General features: G+C 35.9%; 2 protein-coding genes across 7 annotated transcripts in view; one reads left to right on the top strand and one right to left on the bottom strand.

Annotated features, from left to right (window-relative positions):
• Nucleotides 1–10516, top strand: part of atp6v0a1b (ATPase H+ transporting V0 subunit a1b) — a 30665-nt gene extending 20149 nt beyond the window's left edge. The window contains exons 14-22 of one of the 6 annotated variants that reach the window (XM_060862008.1): nt 736–826; nt 924–1042; nt 1178–1394; nt 2307–2414; nt 3998–4105; nt 6437–6454; nt 7043–7160; nt 7269–7440; nt 8863–10516. In XM_060862008.1, the coding sequence (XP_060717991.1) occupies nt 736–826; nt 924–1042; nt 1178–1394; nt 2307–2414; nt 3998–4105; nt 6437–6454; nt 7043–7160; nt 7269–7440; nt 8863–8956 (1045 nt within the window). In that variant the 3' untranslated portion in view covers nt 8957–10516. Of the gene's footprint in view, nt 1–735; nt 827–923; nt 1043–1177; nt 1395–2306; nt 2415–3910; nt 4106–6436; nt 6455–7042; nt 7161–7268; nt 7441–8862 lie in introns of all 6 variants that reach the window. The other 5 variants (XM_060862006.1, XM_060862010.1, XM_060862009.1 and 2 more) reach the window with 5 other exon arrangements.
• Nucleotides 1–16737, bottom strand: part of LOC132840435 (uncharacterized) — a 370465-nt gene that overhangs the window by 275657 nt on the left and 78071 nt on the right. The window lies entirely within an intron of this gene.

The raw sequence follows: 16737 nt of genomic DNA, 5'->3' as shown, positions 1-16737 counted from the left end.
AATTTGTTAACCCATGGAGGTCTGGATTTGGAGTCACACTCAAAATTGAAGTGGAAAAACACACTACAGGCTGATGTAATGTCCTTACAACAAGTCAAAATGTGATTTGAGAGTTTGTGATTCTACATTTGAGAGTTGTTTTGAGGCCTCCATGTTGCCACACTTCAGAGGAGAGTCAAAGAGAACAACTTGCAATTGGCCACCTTAAATACCTTTTCTCATGATTAGATGCACTTGTCTATGAAGGTCAAGGCTTAATGAGCTCACCAAACCAATTGTGTGTTCCAATTAATCAGTGCTAAGTAGTTAAAGGTATTCAGATCAACAAAATGGCAAGGGTGCCCAAATTTATGCACCTCTCTAATTTCATTTTGATGCATATTGCACATTTTCTGTTAATCCAATAAACCTCATTTCACTACTGAAATATTACTGTGTCCTTCAGTTATTTGTTAGATCAAAATGAAATTGCTGATCCAAACACCCAAATATTTATAAATGAAAATCTTGGAAAATGTCTGGGGTTCCTAAGCTTTTGCATACAACTGTACATTTATGGTGGTCAGGTGTTCAGAAACCTTTGCCCATATAATGTAGACAAGCTATAAATTGGTAAAGAAATTAAATTGCTTCCATTAGCCTATAAAGTTTTTAACTACATGTAAGAGGGTCTAAAACTCAAGTTGCGTCTGTTTTATTTTCCAAAGAAATCATGCACAATATTTTTCTGTGAAGGTTTGAGACTCTTGACGGAAATCCAGTTCTACAACTTGACCCAGTTGTGCCAGGAGTATTTGGTGGACCATATCCTCTGGGTATTGACCCAGTAAGTCACACAAACACACATTTTTCTACCACCACAGCACTGACTCTAGTTGAGAATTTAACATCAATCAAATCTTTCTGTGAATCTTCTCTGCTAGGTCTGGAACATTGCCACAAACAAGCTAACTTTTTTGAACTCATTTAAAATGAAGATGTCAATCATTCTAGGGGTGATTCACATGTTGTTTGGAGTCACTCTTTCTCTCTTCAATCATCTGTAAGTACTGTGTGTGTGAGAGAGAGAGAGATCCTACCATTCTTATAATATTCACTGTATTATATAAGACCATATTGCCATTTTATTACACTGATTTTAAAAAGTCTGTTTGAATGTTGTCTTGTGTCTTTCTAGGTACTTTAAGAAGCCTCTGAACATCTTCCTAGGTTTTATCCCAGAAATTGTGTTTATGAGCTGCCTGTTTGGTTATTTGGCCTTGCTGATCTTCTATAAGTGGACAGCCTATGATGGAATCACTTCTAAAGATGCTCCAAGTCTCCTTATTGCCTTCATCAACATGTGTCTTTTTAACTACAACGATCCATCTAATAAAGCTCTATACAAAGGACAGGTAAAAAAAAAATTTTACACTTATTTCCTTTTTCATCTTTTTTTTTCCACACCTTTTGATTGAACTCGATGCTGCATCTTAACTTGACCCTATAGGAATGCTTTCACAGAACGGATGTCTACAGCATGTGTGGAAAAACACATTGTGGGGTCAAGAGACATACTGTAGCAGCAAGCGTCATCAAGACTAAAAAAGAGTATCTAGCCACATCCATAGCTTCTTTGTCTTCAGGAAGCTGTTTGTATATAGTGTTTGTCCATCTATTTTGTAAAATCTACCATTAAAATGGCAGGCTTTGTAACATTCATTTGCAGAGGGACCAGTTTTCCGACATTGGGTTCTACTCTCTAATCTCTCTAATCTCATGGACTGGGGTGCAGTTATCAATGGCCACGCAGTCGATTGGGCGACCCTCATTTTTCATGACACGCAAACTGCCTGGAGATGTGGGCAATGTCTAGCTCGGTGTGGCTGCATTGGTATTGACAATTTCAGTGTTGAGCCATGATGCAGTGTTGAGTTCCCTCAAAAAGAAACCTCTCAGGAGATACGTATGTAAACATGCTCCCTGAGAAAGGGAATGAGACACTGTGTTGCTTTTCCAAATTCAGCATGGCAGAAAGGTCTTCCTTCAGACCCTTAAAATCTGGGGATTCAGTGACATAGATGCCCTTTTATGGCCTTGTTGATGTGTGCCGCTACATCAGGCAACCCTCTGTTTTTCAATAGAATTGGCATGTTTCCACGCATGCTTCAGACATTGGTCTCGGAGAGGATTTTCCAATAGCGTTAAGCCATGACACAGCATCTTGTTCCTTTTCTGATTGAACTGGGGTACATACATAATGTGAGACATTTTCATTTATCCCATGATACATCTGGCAATATATTTCATATTTTGAATTTCTGTAGATGGGGATCCAGTGTTTGTTGGTGGTTATTGCTATGAGCTGTGTTCCCTGCATGTTGGTGGTGAAGACTATGGTGCTTCGTCGTCAGCACTTGTGGAAAAAGCACTTGGTATGTTCCCATCCTACAATGTCCTTTTAGTCTTTGTGTTGGTATTAAACTCAATGTTGCTCCAGGGAACAAAGAAATTTAAATAAAACAGAATCTAGCATTGTTAGTATCCTGGATAAGACAGAATATTCAAATGTCACTAATACTACACTTCTACAGTATGTATATAGTTTACATAGTGTGCAATTGTAGAAGAGAAATGTACAGTGTAGTGTGTAATTGTGCTTTTTTTCCATAATTTCTGTAGCAGTTACTTTCACTAAAATTTAATGTAAAGGAAAATTTATTACAATGCTGTGAAAATGTATCCGGAATTCTCTATATTTTTGTCAGAATTTTCAAATTTAGTTGTTAATTGGGTTCAATTAGAATGGCCATGATGTCAAATACAGTAATCAGGCAGCACTTGAAAAGAACCTTTCCAACAAAATGAGTTATGTTGAAAGGTATAAATATGCAGCTGTTTAACAGAAGTTCCAGAAGGGATATGAGAGATTATATTAATAGTCTGAATATAGGTACAAACCCATTTTCCCCTAAGGCTCTGGGACTCCAACAAACCAAAGCCATTATCTCCCATTGGAGAGAATTTGAAGCTTTGGAGAATTTTTCCAGTAGGAGCTTGCCCATCAACATTCTGTGAAAAACACCCTGGTAACTCATCCATGATTTCACACAAACTACTTCAACGAACATCTAAGGAAATGCTGGGCTTGTTTGTCTCTAAGGTCATTGTTCATGAGATTGGGCAAAAGTATTAATGGGAGAGTTAAGGGCAAAGCCTCTGCCAAATAATATGAAATTTGACATTTGCCAAAAAAAAAAAAAAAAAAAATTCTTGAGGACAACAAGAATTTTGGGATCATTTTCTGACATGGGTCCTCTTACATCTGGTTTAGAGCTAAGCAGCTTTCATCAATAAGAACATTATCTTGTTTAGGGTGTTGTGCTACTGATTGGAAGGTTGTGAAGTTGAAAGGCCTCTGACCCTCAATTGCTCATTTGTGTAAATGAAACAAATATAAGTTACTCTGGATAAGGGCATCTGCCAAAAGCCTTAAATATTTTGCTGCTTCAGGGCCTGGGCAACTTGCCATAACTGATGAAACCATAAATTCTGCACTTTAAAAAGAAAATCCCATAGTCCATCTAGGAATGGCTGATTTAGAAACATGTTTAAGGTTTTGGAGTGGTATAGTCAAAGTTCTGACAAGACGGAGATGCAGTGGCAGATCTTAGACAGTTCATTCTCTCTAGTGTAAAAACTTTTTAACATCACTTAAAAAAAAAAGCTAGAGAAACTACCTGCCCAATCTCCCTGCCCCCACTCAAAAAAACCCAAACAAAACAACTCCAGTCTATCAGTTGTATTAAAAAAAACTGCAATCCTATGGGATGGGTAGCTATCTTATGAATAGGTACACCCATTCGCACACAGCACAACAAGCATGTGGCATGCTTTGAGCCATTCAGACTTTGTTGGGTTTTGTATTTAGTCCCAGATGAGGGAGGCAAGCCCTGCTCAGAAAGTAGAAACATTAGAGCAAGCAGGAACCAGCTCATCCACCGGACTCACTCAACAGGGCACACAGAAGTTTGGGGGAGTCCGGGTCGGGAATGGACCCACTGAGGATGAGGCTGAAATCATTGAGCACGACCAGCTATCCCAGCATTCTGATGACGCAGATGAGGTGGGTGGAACATGTGATATGGTGGGTGCAAATTACTTAGTGACATTTGAATCCCCACACTTCTAAAATGGCTTGGGGGACAATAAATGAGTCATCAAGGGCTATGATTTTGGGATCAGCAAACAAGCTCTGAAAATGGATGGATGCACACCTTCTTAAAGCTGTGTTCCTAGGCTAATACAAGCAGACAGTGGATCTCACAGCATACCTTTACCCAGTGCTGCTTTTTACACTACAATAACGCTTGAGACAGATGAAAAGGGTGAAAGCATAAATCTGGCAGGTTCTCAATATATAGCAAAATATATACAATATATCAAAATATAACATATGCAAAAACATACTTAAACTCAAAGGGTCTTTAAATAACATGTGCCACTTGTCTATCTCTTTATGTACATTCCATTCAATTATATGACAAGTAATATAAGGTCATAACGCTCAAGGCCAAGTTGTTCTATAGATCACTCCAGTTATCAGGTGGATCAAGAGGATCAGTGATGATGTATTAACATTTATCTCAGTGCAGTTGCATGCTTTTGTATTAAGTACGTTATGTAGTTCCTAGGATAAAGGCGTAAGAATTGCTAACAAAATGTAGAGTTCACTATTTTTGGTCTGATCACAAATCTCCATTGATTGTTACCCATCAAGCTTTCCCAGTCTCTGAAGTATAAGATGCATTCAGATACATTACTCAGCCCTATTTTCCTCTCTTTACACCAGTGTTGAGTGTCAGTCAACATAATGTCAATGATGTTGTAGGGGCATAAATTAATTTACTTGTGAGGCAAAGTGGATCACAGCATTCAGACATGTGGTTCTGAAAGATTATTACATGTTTTGATGTAAAATGAGTTTGATGTTTCCATACTGGCAAGTCAACAAGAAGATGGATTAATTAATGTGGAACTCCTAAGGCAAAACAGTTGAAAACAGGCAAATCATTTCCAAATGATTTTCCAGTTCATTGACAGGGCAGAGGCATTTGCACCACAATGGCAATATCAAGAGCCTGCCTAATGCTGCCACTGTTGTAATTCAACAGACTATACAACCAGCATTGCAAAAGTCCTATTCTCACCAAATTATAATCTGGAAAACTACACATTAGGACACCTTTTTATAAAAGCTGTTTCTTCATTTAATTAGTGCTTATTTAGTGCTTACAGACAAGCTTCGAAGGCTTGAGCCACATTCCTCTCATGCTGCCTGCAAACAGAGTAAATTCAAGTGTGATATATGTGCAGGAAAATCTTTTAAAAAAAAAAAAACAGTAAGTGGGGCAGGTTGGGAAATGTTTGAGTACTGCTCCTCTATTAAAATATTCAACACTTAGTTAAGTAGTTAATGTTTTTTTTTTTCTTCATTTCACTGTATTTAAATAATACAGTATATAGTATTTTATTTTTATAAGACATTTTATCGTCTTGGTTAATTTTATTGGAAAAAAAAATTCAGAAAGCCATTATTATTATTATTATTATTATTATTATTATTATTATTATTCTCTCAGTAAAATTGATGTTTTAATGTGACCCATGTTAATATACATCTTAATTTCTAATTATAATTAGAAATATATATATATATATATATATATATATATATATATATATATATATATATATATATATATATATATATATATATATATACACACACTAAAAATGGGGATATTCTATGTTACTCACTACCTAATTATTTTGAAACAATGAAACTGATTTCTTTGAGACTGAGTATATACATTTACAATTTACAGTTAGATCCATAAATATGTGGACATTGTAAAACTGTCAATCAACTGAAATCAAATCATGAATACTTTGAGCACTTTGGACAATATTATATTAGCAGATGTTAAATGCAATTGACATGCAAAAAATCAACTCTATTGCCATTATCCACTTGTTTATATGTAAAATAATAATAGAATTAACACACCCATGGCTATGGAATAGCTGGTCAGCCAATTGTCCTATTACGTTTGATTTCGTAAATTGGGTTGAGGGCAACATATAAAATTTCTGTAATTCCTACACCATTCACCGTATTTAAATAGAGACCACATGTTTTATTCTTATGTTTGTTTTAAACATTAACTGAAGCCATTAAATATTAGCTGCATGATTTTTTTTGATTCTGTTGATTCCATATGATTGACTATTTGGATAACTGCATAAGTGTGCACAAATATATGCATAATGGTCTGTTCAGAAGCAATGGAAAAAATCATACAATAAAAAAAATCACACTTATAGTAGTTTCATCATGATTGAAATTTGGTTTTCAATACCACCTGAATCAATTCGTTTCTGCTTTCTGTTCAAGCACTCAGAGGAAGAACCGGTAAGCATGTGTGTGTCAGCATGTGTGTGAGGTTATGTGTGTGTGCAAATATTTGCATGCCTGCTTGGGTATAATTTCTTGGTCAGCAATTTTGCATAATTGATAAGGGATATGTATATGAAACCTAGTTTGACAAATTTGTCTTAGTTAATTAGAAAATATATTATATGCTATATATGTCCACACACACATGGTGTGTTATTTGCATTTAGGTTATTCAATGCTAAGGGAGGACCACTTTGTTTAACTGGTTTCTGTAAGTTCAGGAAGGGGAGTATTAGTATGTTATCTATGAGAGCTCTATTGTTTCAGAAGAAATGACTCATTGTAGCTTACTCAATGAGAGGATATGATGATGGAAAATTATGGTCAGGTCTAACCTGCTCACTTCATAAAATCTGAATATTCTGCAGAGAACAGAGAGAGTGGGGAGAGAAATAAAAAAGTCTGAATTATTTTTGTTCAACCAAAAATCATAGTGGGTAAATACTATTTTACTGTATATGAAACAGCAAGAATTCTTTTAAAGGCTTGGTCGCTCTGTATAGTACCTATTATTCACAGTAAAGTGGCTCTTTCTCTTTGCAGTTTAACTTTGGGGATGTAGCAGTCCATCAGGCCATCCACACCATTGAATACTGTCTAGGTTGCATCTCCAACACTGCATCCTACTTGCGTCTTTGGGCCCTTAGTCTTGCTCATGCACGTGGGTACTCTTACAAATGTGCACACAGACCTCATAAATGCAAGCATACGTGCAAGCATTCAGTGTTCTCTCTCTCTCTCTCTCTCTCTCTCTCGCTCTCTCTCTCAGAACTGTCAGAAGTGCTATGGGGAATGGTGATGCACATAGGACTGTCCTCTTCAAGTGGTGGTGGATTCTTTGGTTTGACTATTATTTTCCCAGTCTTTGCCACACTTACAGTGTGTATTCTTCTTGTCATGGAGGGTCTGTCTGCATTCCTACATGCTCTGCGACTGCACTGGTATGTCACACATTTCAAGACATAAGTGCATAACCTTATGGTCAAGTCAAGTCAAGAAGCTTTCATTGTCATTTCAACCATATATAGCTGTTGCAGTACACAGTGAAATGAGACAACGTTTCTCCAGGATCATGGTGCTACATAAAACAAAGACAGGGCTAAGGACTTGTAAGTAGTCTTAGCCACATAAAGTGCATCTGTGGAACCTGGTGCAAACAGTGCAGGACAAGACAGAGAAGACAGTGCAGACAAAAAGTTACAAGACAATACAAAAAGTACAAAAAATACAATACACAAAAGACAATAAACAGAAACAGTGCCAACCAGTGTAAATACTATATGTAAATGTTCAGACAATATTTCGTGTAGTGATACTAGAATGAACACTAGAATTAGCAGCAGGTCCTTGAGATAATGTATAGAATTGTGCAAAAACAGCAAACAAGTGAAGTATTGTACAGTATGTGCAAAACGACTGAAATGTTGGATAGTTGGTGCAAAAGAGCAAAAGAAAATAGCAAAAATAGTATAGTGTTATTTTGCAGGCTAAAGCAGAATTAACATTAAGATACTCTTTAGTGAGTTAAAGTTGGCAAGTTATATGTATAATGATCCAATGTAAAGGATAAGCTCATAAACCTGGGCAGACCTGTTTAACATGTTCTTCTCAAGCAAAATCACACAATATACAAATAAACATCCAATATCATAAAAAATATAGCATGACTACATGGCAGCCAATTAAATCATGTAGTTTTTTGACTGATGCAATAAATACATAGCTTATTAGAGGTCACAATTATTGCTGAGTGGTGGAACATAAACATTCTGTAACAGGTATGAAGGATGAAAGGATTTCTGAAAAGTATTACTAACGTTCGTTGAACATGGATTATCAGAGCCAAGAACTACCAACAAAATCAAGTGAGAAGAGTACTGTCATGGCATGATAAAGGGAAGTCTGTGGGGGGAAAAAATTAAGGAAGAGGGCATTAACTTTGTTACAATTAATGTGGAAATTTATAAATATTCCTTCTCCCTAGTCAATCATCCCAAATATCTCAAACTGTTATAGTAATTTGTAGATACCTATGATATAAAGGAGTGCATTTTCTCTTTCTCTCTCTCTGTCTCTGTCTCTGTCTCTGTGTGTACATGTTTCGTTGAATGAGTGTGTAGCAAAAATGGCAAATGACAGACAGCATACTGAGTCAAGACAGGCCACTACATGCCTAAAAGGCTTTTGGGGTGCATTTCTACTCAGAATAGAGGCAGATACTGTTTACTAGCTACAGTGTTCATAAAGATTTGTTTAGTTTACTTATTATATTGTGCATAATTTAGACCATTTTCAGAATACATTTATTGTGTTAAGGGTTTTATTATTTTATCACTTGTTTTGTATCATTTATCCTCATTTAGGGTGGAATTCCAGAACAAGTTTTACACAGGCCAGGGCTTCAAGTTTGTGCCCTTTTCATTTGACAGCATCCTGGAGGGTCGATTTGAAGAGTAAAACTGTTCTTCATACTCCCAACAGACTGCAAGCATTCATAGCATTCTCTTTTGCATGCATCTGATTCTGATATTCCGCTGTTCCTATTCATAGCATTTTTTGTGAATTGTAAACTGTAACCTTTGACATTCCAAGTGGGCAGTAGAAAACCATTGTGTTGATTATTTCATGTTTTGTTATATGTGAGATGTGTGATATTGTTAAGCACAGTGACGGTTGATGTGAATATGATGTGCTAACATCCTCAAATACAATATATTGAAGTCATATCTTGGCCATATTCAGAATCTGTGGTTTATCTGGGAAAGTTACTTATATTCAGTGTCAAGTTATGCAGCTGCTTTAATTATTCAGATTTTCTGTGGTTCCTCTTCAGATTATTAAAATCATCTGCATGTAGTTCACATTTCTGAGCCACCAAAGGTTTATTCAGCAGTGGTGCTGGAGATAAGAGTATATGATGTTACAAATGCAAAATTATATATATTTGTTTTTTTGTTTTTTTTTATGTAAATGAGTAGTTGGTGAGCACTGAAATAAATCCTGATTAGTAGTTCTAGTGTAGCTGTTTAATTGTTTTAATTGTTAACTTTATGAAGCCATTAAGATGGATTACCTTTGATGTCTTTGGTAAAAAAAACAAAACATATACTTACATCAGTTGAGAGAATCACATATAACTGAGACATATCTGTTTTTGGCTAACCTCACTTTACAGGCACAAATACCACACAACTGAGTGAATAGTGATGTGCAAAATGTTCTGTATAAAATTTCCCCTAACTGCACATAAATCTGAGTGCTGACCTTGGTGAATAATCCAGTGAAAATATCAGCATGGTGGAGGACTATCATTTTATTTTTACAGTTTATTCATGTACTTGGGAATGTCTAAATATATGAATAGAACAAAAATACTAATGATATAAAAGGTAGTAAAAAATATATAGCACAGGTAAGATATCAAATTTACTCTAATTATTAAAAATTTTACTGCATCGTAAAAATGCACTGTGCACACTTTTGCACTGTGACAAGTTATAAAAGATTCTCATGTCTCCATGGAAAATTCTCATTACATTGTTAATGGTCCTTGCAGATCACCCATTCCATCATCAGCAATGCTTTTGGTATTGGAACATAGGAAAGGAAGCAGATGTTTCCTCTGTAAACACTGAGAGCTGATCAAGATGAGAATTCTTTAAGTCTGACTTCACTTTTCCTAAAAGGAACGAATGCAATTCATATTATCATTGATAAGTGAGAACATGGGTTCCAAAGTCCCATTGCAGGTATAGAATTACATTTAACCACTGGTGTCAGTAGTTTTTAAAATGTGTGTATTGTTCCCTGTATTGGAAAGTTGTATTACATAAACATTTTGGTCAATTGGTGTATGGACATATCATAGATGATAACCACTGTATATTGGTGTTTGGGAGAAATTGGAGTACATCACAAAACTTTCACTATTAAAGAGCTCTGCTGGGTTAAGCCATTCAACTGTTCCCATTTTTTTTTCCTAGAAACTAATATCAACTAAATTTAGATTGGTCAACAGCATCAAAAAAATGTTTAATATATGTCCAGTAAAAGCATGTTCTCTAACCCTATTTACAAAATGTATAAAAAAAAATTAGATTTTTTATTGAAGAAAAGTATGTATGTACAAATCTTTCAATCAATAAAAACAGGGGTTTCCAAAGCTTTAGTTAAAAAAAAAGTTAAATGTTAATTAAGTATAGATAATAAATATGTATAAAATTGGAATATAAAGAACTGTGCAAGATATCACCATCATATACAATATACACAGTACTTAAAGTTGTAATCTTTGAGAATGGAAAAAATAGATCTATAATAAATGCAAAAGGTGGACACAAAAAAAAATCTGAACAAATAAAATTGCATTTTGAGTGAAACTAAAAAACCTACCCAAATCATATGCTTTATTTAATTTAATATAATAATAATAATAATAATAATAATAATAATAATAATAATATCTTGATTTTTAAAGTCACAACATATAATGAATACACATAACCCAGTTCTATTTATTGTGCCAAGCATTTTAATTCCTCACATGAGTATGTTACGGTAATTTTGCGATTCCACTTATTTTCATGGTTCAGGTGCATGTGGCATGATGTGACATCATCTGAACACTCCTGTAATCCTTATTGTGCCAAACATTTTGATATGTCATATGTGTATCTTGTGCTAATCTGCAGTCCACTTATCTTTGAGTTCTCATTTTTGAGGCTGAGCGTTTTTATATTGTCACTGTCATTGTCATTTGATAATGTCCATCTTGTGGTAATGTTGTAATTCCCCTTATTTTGGGGGTTGGCGTGCACATGACATCACGTGACATCAACAGAATACAAGTCACACAGTTCTCCTCATTGTGCTAATCATTTTGTGGTCATTATTCGCTTCCACTTATTTTTGGGTTGGTGTGACCTGATGTCATTGTGCCAAGTGTTTGGATATGTCACATGTATATTGCAGTAATTTTGTGATTCCGCTTAATATTGAATGAATACATGTATAGATAGATAGATAGATAGATAGACAGTGTGGATTGGAGTGGATAGGTAAATTAACTGATGGTCTCATTTACAGCTACTGTGACTGGGGAGCTGGAGATTAGAGGGTCCTCAGCTCAGCTGAGCTGGGATTCTAAAATCCCATGAATCTAAATCAATGTTAATTTTTGGGCTTTTTCCACTATTTGAAAACTGCCGGAAAGAGTTGCTGAGTTTGGGGAAGTAGCTTCAACGCTTGCCAACTTAATAATGTCCAAAATTTTGAATGGAATTCTATGGGAAATTAGGCTACTGAGCTTCTGTAACGAAAAAAAAAAAATCCAATAATAATAATAAGCTAATAACAATATGAACTTTTTCAAGCCAACATAATAATAATAATAATAATAATAATAATAATAATAATAGTAATAATAATACATGAATTAATAAACCAAGAATAAATAATGACAGTCCTTTTTCCACATTAAATGTAGCAACTGTCAACAGGTAAAACAAACAGCAATATTCTAGGTGAAAAAACTTACAATAACTTGGATGCACAAGCTCATGTCATGTTCAAATTTAATTATTGATTGAGTGAAACGGATTATCAGTTCTAAATATGAACAGTAAAATATTTTTCGATACTTTCGTGTAAACCAAGAATAAGGTCCTCAATCCAAGGATGATTGTATCAATAGAATTAAGGCTCAGAATGTCTGAACCCTTGTGTAAAGGAAGGTTCAGAACTGCCAACTGATTACCATTTAGTAATAAATTTGATTGGTAATCAAAAATGAACACAAAGTTTATTACATACATACATATAAACATAGTGTGTGTGTGTGTGTGTATATAATGTACTTTCCATGTGCTTCAGTGTCTTCAAAACTACAAAGAATCCCTGATAAAAAAATATGTAAAGGTAAAACACATTTCATACAAGTCACCTCTAAAACAAAACAATGCGTCAGTATGTCACCTGGGCAAGTGTGTAAACAGGTGACTTCAGTCCTTATCACTGTTCAGATTTCACCACTACCCACTAACACTCCACCTGTACTTTGACTCTTTGGGAAACAAAACAAAATTATTTTGACTTTTGTCTATAATAAAGGACCTTATTAGATGAGAATGACAGATTGCATGTTGCATGTAATATGCTTTGTCATAGAGCAGGGAAAACACATCGTTTGCCAACTGCACAGCTGCATAGACAAACAGAGGGGCTTGCACGTTCAAAGCCATTTCAAGTTTCATTTGTAGTATGTTTTGATAATTCTTTCACTGCAGTGAAATATAGACTGCAACAGCAATGGAGATAACATGCACTGAATTTCACAGTGCAAAAACATTTAACTAGAAATAGATACAAACAGAGCTAATGAATATGCCAGACTAAGCCACCCAACACATAAAATACCTAGCAAAAAAAAGATCATTAACATGAGCAAAATAAGGCTAAATATGCATGATAAAAAGCTGCTACATTTATTCACTGTTTTTTTATTCTGTAATGCATATAATATGACTGGATTTAAAAAAGCAAAAGTAGGTAATATACACAAATATCTACTAACTACAGCTAGCTATAACAAATGCTAACACAACTTGGAAGTAATGTTCCCTTAACTCCTAGTTGAAGAAAGTCCTGTATGGTAAATGTTTTATCATATTAAAGAAATTTGCTGTCTACAATTTTGATGAGAAGAAAACAAAAGCTCTTCCCATGGCTGATAATGTATGCCAAGGTACTTCATGAATACCACCTTGACTAAAGCTGGTACACTTTTCCACTGTGATTACTGCTGCCAAAATTGAAGAAGTGAATATGAGAAGAGGGGATTTTTTTTACACACATACAACAAACAGGGGAGAAAGTGTTAATTCAACTAGTATTTCCTACTGTACTTGCCCTAAAGGAAGTAAAACTCACAGCAAAAAGAGTCAGTGGGGACAAAGGCAGCAATTCAAGCTTTGGATACAACACTGAACCCTAGTGGACATGCTCTTGTTACATAGAAGTATAAAGACTGATGTCTGGACAAATTTGTTATAGTAGTTATTGTATAGATCTCTGATGGTGAAGCAGAAGCTCTTTTTTTGACAAAGCTCTCTGTCTACTATTCTCTATAGTAGTACAGTAGTATATAGTAACTATAGTAATGAGCTTCAGGTTGTTTAAGTAAGGTTTCATGCCTGAATGGCAGGCTGGCAGAAAGGATTCCCTTTTGTTTTGTTTGAAATAGGAGAATTTGTGTTTCAGAGTAGTATTCTGTCCTTATGACTGTTATTGTGTTCATTATTCTCTTAAGAGTGAATAGCACTTATGCCACTGTACAACCTACACTCCTCTATAAAATTTGCTTAAAAAACCTGATGCATCTGTTCTAAGAATATCATATCTATCATCATGGATGTATACAGAAATCTTTTTCACACTATGCTGTTAATGAGGCAACTGGTCTCTATACAAGGGAATCAATTTCAGGGTTGGAGGTTTGATTCCTGCCTCCGCCTTGTATGTGTGGAGTTTGCATGTTCTCCCTGTGTTTCGGGGGTTTCCTCCAGGTACTCCGGTTTCCTCCCCCTGCGATGGGTTGGCACTCCATCCAGGGTGTATCCTGCCTTGATGCCCGATGACGCCTGAGATAGGCACAGGCTCCCCGTGACCCGAGTAGTTCGGATAAGCGGTAGAAAATGAATGAATGAGACCCCCCTGGAGCAAGGGGGTTTAAGGGCTTCGATCAAGGGTGCAACAATGGCAGTTTGGCAGGGCTGTGGTTTAAACACAGATCTTCTGGTCAACAACCCAGAGCCTAACATTGGAATACATGAGATACATACCCTGTGTAATTATGGAACATGCTTTTTCAGCTGGGTGAGGCTAATCGTGGCCAGAGGTATAGTCTCATAGAATATGGGCAGATATGGCTCAGTGGTTGTTGTAGTTTAAAAGACAATATCCTCACCTATAGCATATTATTTCCTGAGATTAGACAGATGACAGTGTTCCACCAGCCCATCTACTTAAGAGTTTTCTATAAAGAATAAAAGACAAGGGAAGGACAGGCAAATCATATTTGCAATCATAGCTTCAAGTTTTGTATCTTAGAGAGAGATCTCAAGAGAGATAAAGAAGAAAACCCAACAACACCAGAATGCTTTTCAAATCAAATGACTTAGTAACAACTTCTGGTGCCCTTCTCTCATGAGAGAAATGAAGAAACACCTAGACAACCTATTACCTTCCCAACTCTGGCAGCTTTACAAAAATTTAAAAAATAGGATCAAAATGTACAAAGTTTTAAACTAAGTTAATATTTATATTATATGCCATAAAAATATTCAGTACATAGAAGATATTAGGAATTGACTGGATGGAAGTGAGATAAATGTATTTAATATTTATCCTTAATTAACAAGCCTGGGTGATGGCAAGGAAAAACTCCCTGAGATGAAATCCTGAGAGGAACCAGACTTAAAAGGCAACCCATCCTCATTTAAGTGACACAGAGAGTGTGAGCATAAATCATGTCCTTTCTACTGTTTATAGTGTAGTTGAACTGTGCAACCAAGAGCACCTGAGCAACATCTGCATAATTTCTAAAATCATTATAGACTGAACACTAATTTCGTACTGCTGTTCGAAATTCCCAACAGCCATTCCCACAAAGCAACGAGACTCCAACCAGAGGCAGTGTTTAGCCTAGCAGAGAGAGAGAGAGAGAGAGAGAGAGAGAGAGAGAGAGAGAGAGAGAGAGAGAGAGAGAGAGAGAGAGAGAGAGAGAGAGAGAGAGAGATATTAGGTATGCTTGTATTCATGTTATGGTTAAAGGCAACGTACAATATGTGCAGAAGGACTCTGGAAAGAGTAGCTATGACAGCATAACTAAAAGGGAGAGCCAGAGGGTAACACAGACGTGAGTGCTTTCTGGGACATAAAGCGTCCAACCACTCCATAATCAGCAAACCTGAGTAAACTTATGAGATTGGTAAGGCAACCGTATTTAAACATCCCAGTTCACCAAACACTCTATGCCCATGAACCTTCTAGATCTCCTCCTTTACCTAAGAAGAACCTATTAATAAAAAGCGTGACCAAGCCTAGATGTAAAAATGAGACTATATTTAAATAATATATTTGGAACTGTAATGATTTAACCAGCTGGGGATGTTCTGGAAGTTGGAGTTCACATGACCTCTCCACCTGTCCAGTGTCTTGTGGTATCCAGAGGTTAAGTTACTGTATGGTTGTTAATTTAAGATTAGCAGTTATGCCCAGTTTGTTCATGAAGCTGGTACAAAGTCAGGAGGTGAATTGAGTGCCTTGGTCACAGATATTCTCTGAAATCCAGAAATAGCTCAGAACTAGCTCAGTGGTGACTAGGGTAGGCTGGGAAGTGGAATTAAGTGGAGTGACTACTGAAAACTAGTCAACAATGGCCAAGAAATTGGTGTGAAGCTGACGATGAATATGGAGTTCCAGAATATCAGTGATAAAATCTACAGCAATGTGAGACCAGGGTTATTATGGTATGGGCAGAGGCAGTAGCATACTGGCTGGCAGGGCTCAAGAGACCTTAGTTTGGGGAATAACAGAACATGAGGAGACTGTAAATTTATGTAGGGCTACTAGTACCTGTCTCATAGCAGATGGTGGGTGCATTGTGTCTCTGGGTGGCCAGTTTCTATGGACTTGTGTGCCCTATTTAGAGCCTGTTCAGAGGTTGATATCAGGTATTAGGCATTTTAATGCATTTCAATTACAAGCATGTTTAAAAAAATGCATATAAATTGACATTCTTGAAAGGTGTGGTAAGAGAAACTTGCCTCCATTTCAAATTTCCCATCAAGGTCATCGGGTTAGGTTTATACTTTTCATTTCATGCATGATTTACAGTCCTAGTAGAGTTGCACTGCTGATTGTTTTATCTGCTGTAATCAGATTCCATTCAGTTAATCTTTGCCTGTTTCTGACCATATGAAGAGAAAAATATTATTAGCAATTGCTAGGTAATCACTCTTCTTCTTGTATTCTATCTTTATTGTAAAACTAGTAAACTATAGCTGAAGCTGAATTAATTTAATTCAATTCAATTCAATTTTATTTGTATATCTAGAGGCAATGGTGGCAAGGAACCTCCCTGAGATGATACAAGGAAGAAACATTGAGACATAAAATGGAACCCATCCTCATCTGGGTGACACTGAAGAGAGTTTATAAATAATTTCCTTTCTTAATTT

The sequence above is a fragment of the Tachysurus vachellii genome, chromosome 25 (genome assembly GCF_030014155.1).
Source record: "Tachysurus vachellii isolate PV-2020 chromosome 25, HZAU_Pvac_v1, whole genome shotgun sequence".
Taxonomy (NCBI): domain Eukaryota; kingdom Metazoa; phylum Chordata; class Actinopteri; order Siluriformes; family Bagridae; genus Tachysurus; species Tachysurus vachellii.
The sequence above is the reverse complement of the archived record's forward strand: the minus strand, read 5'-3'. Positions and strand labels throughout refer to the sequence as shown.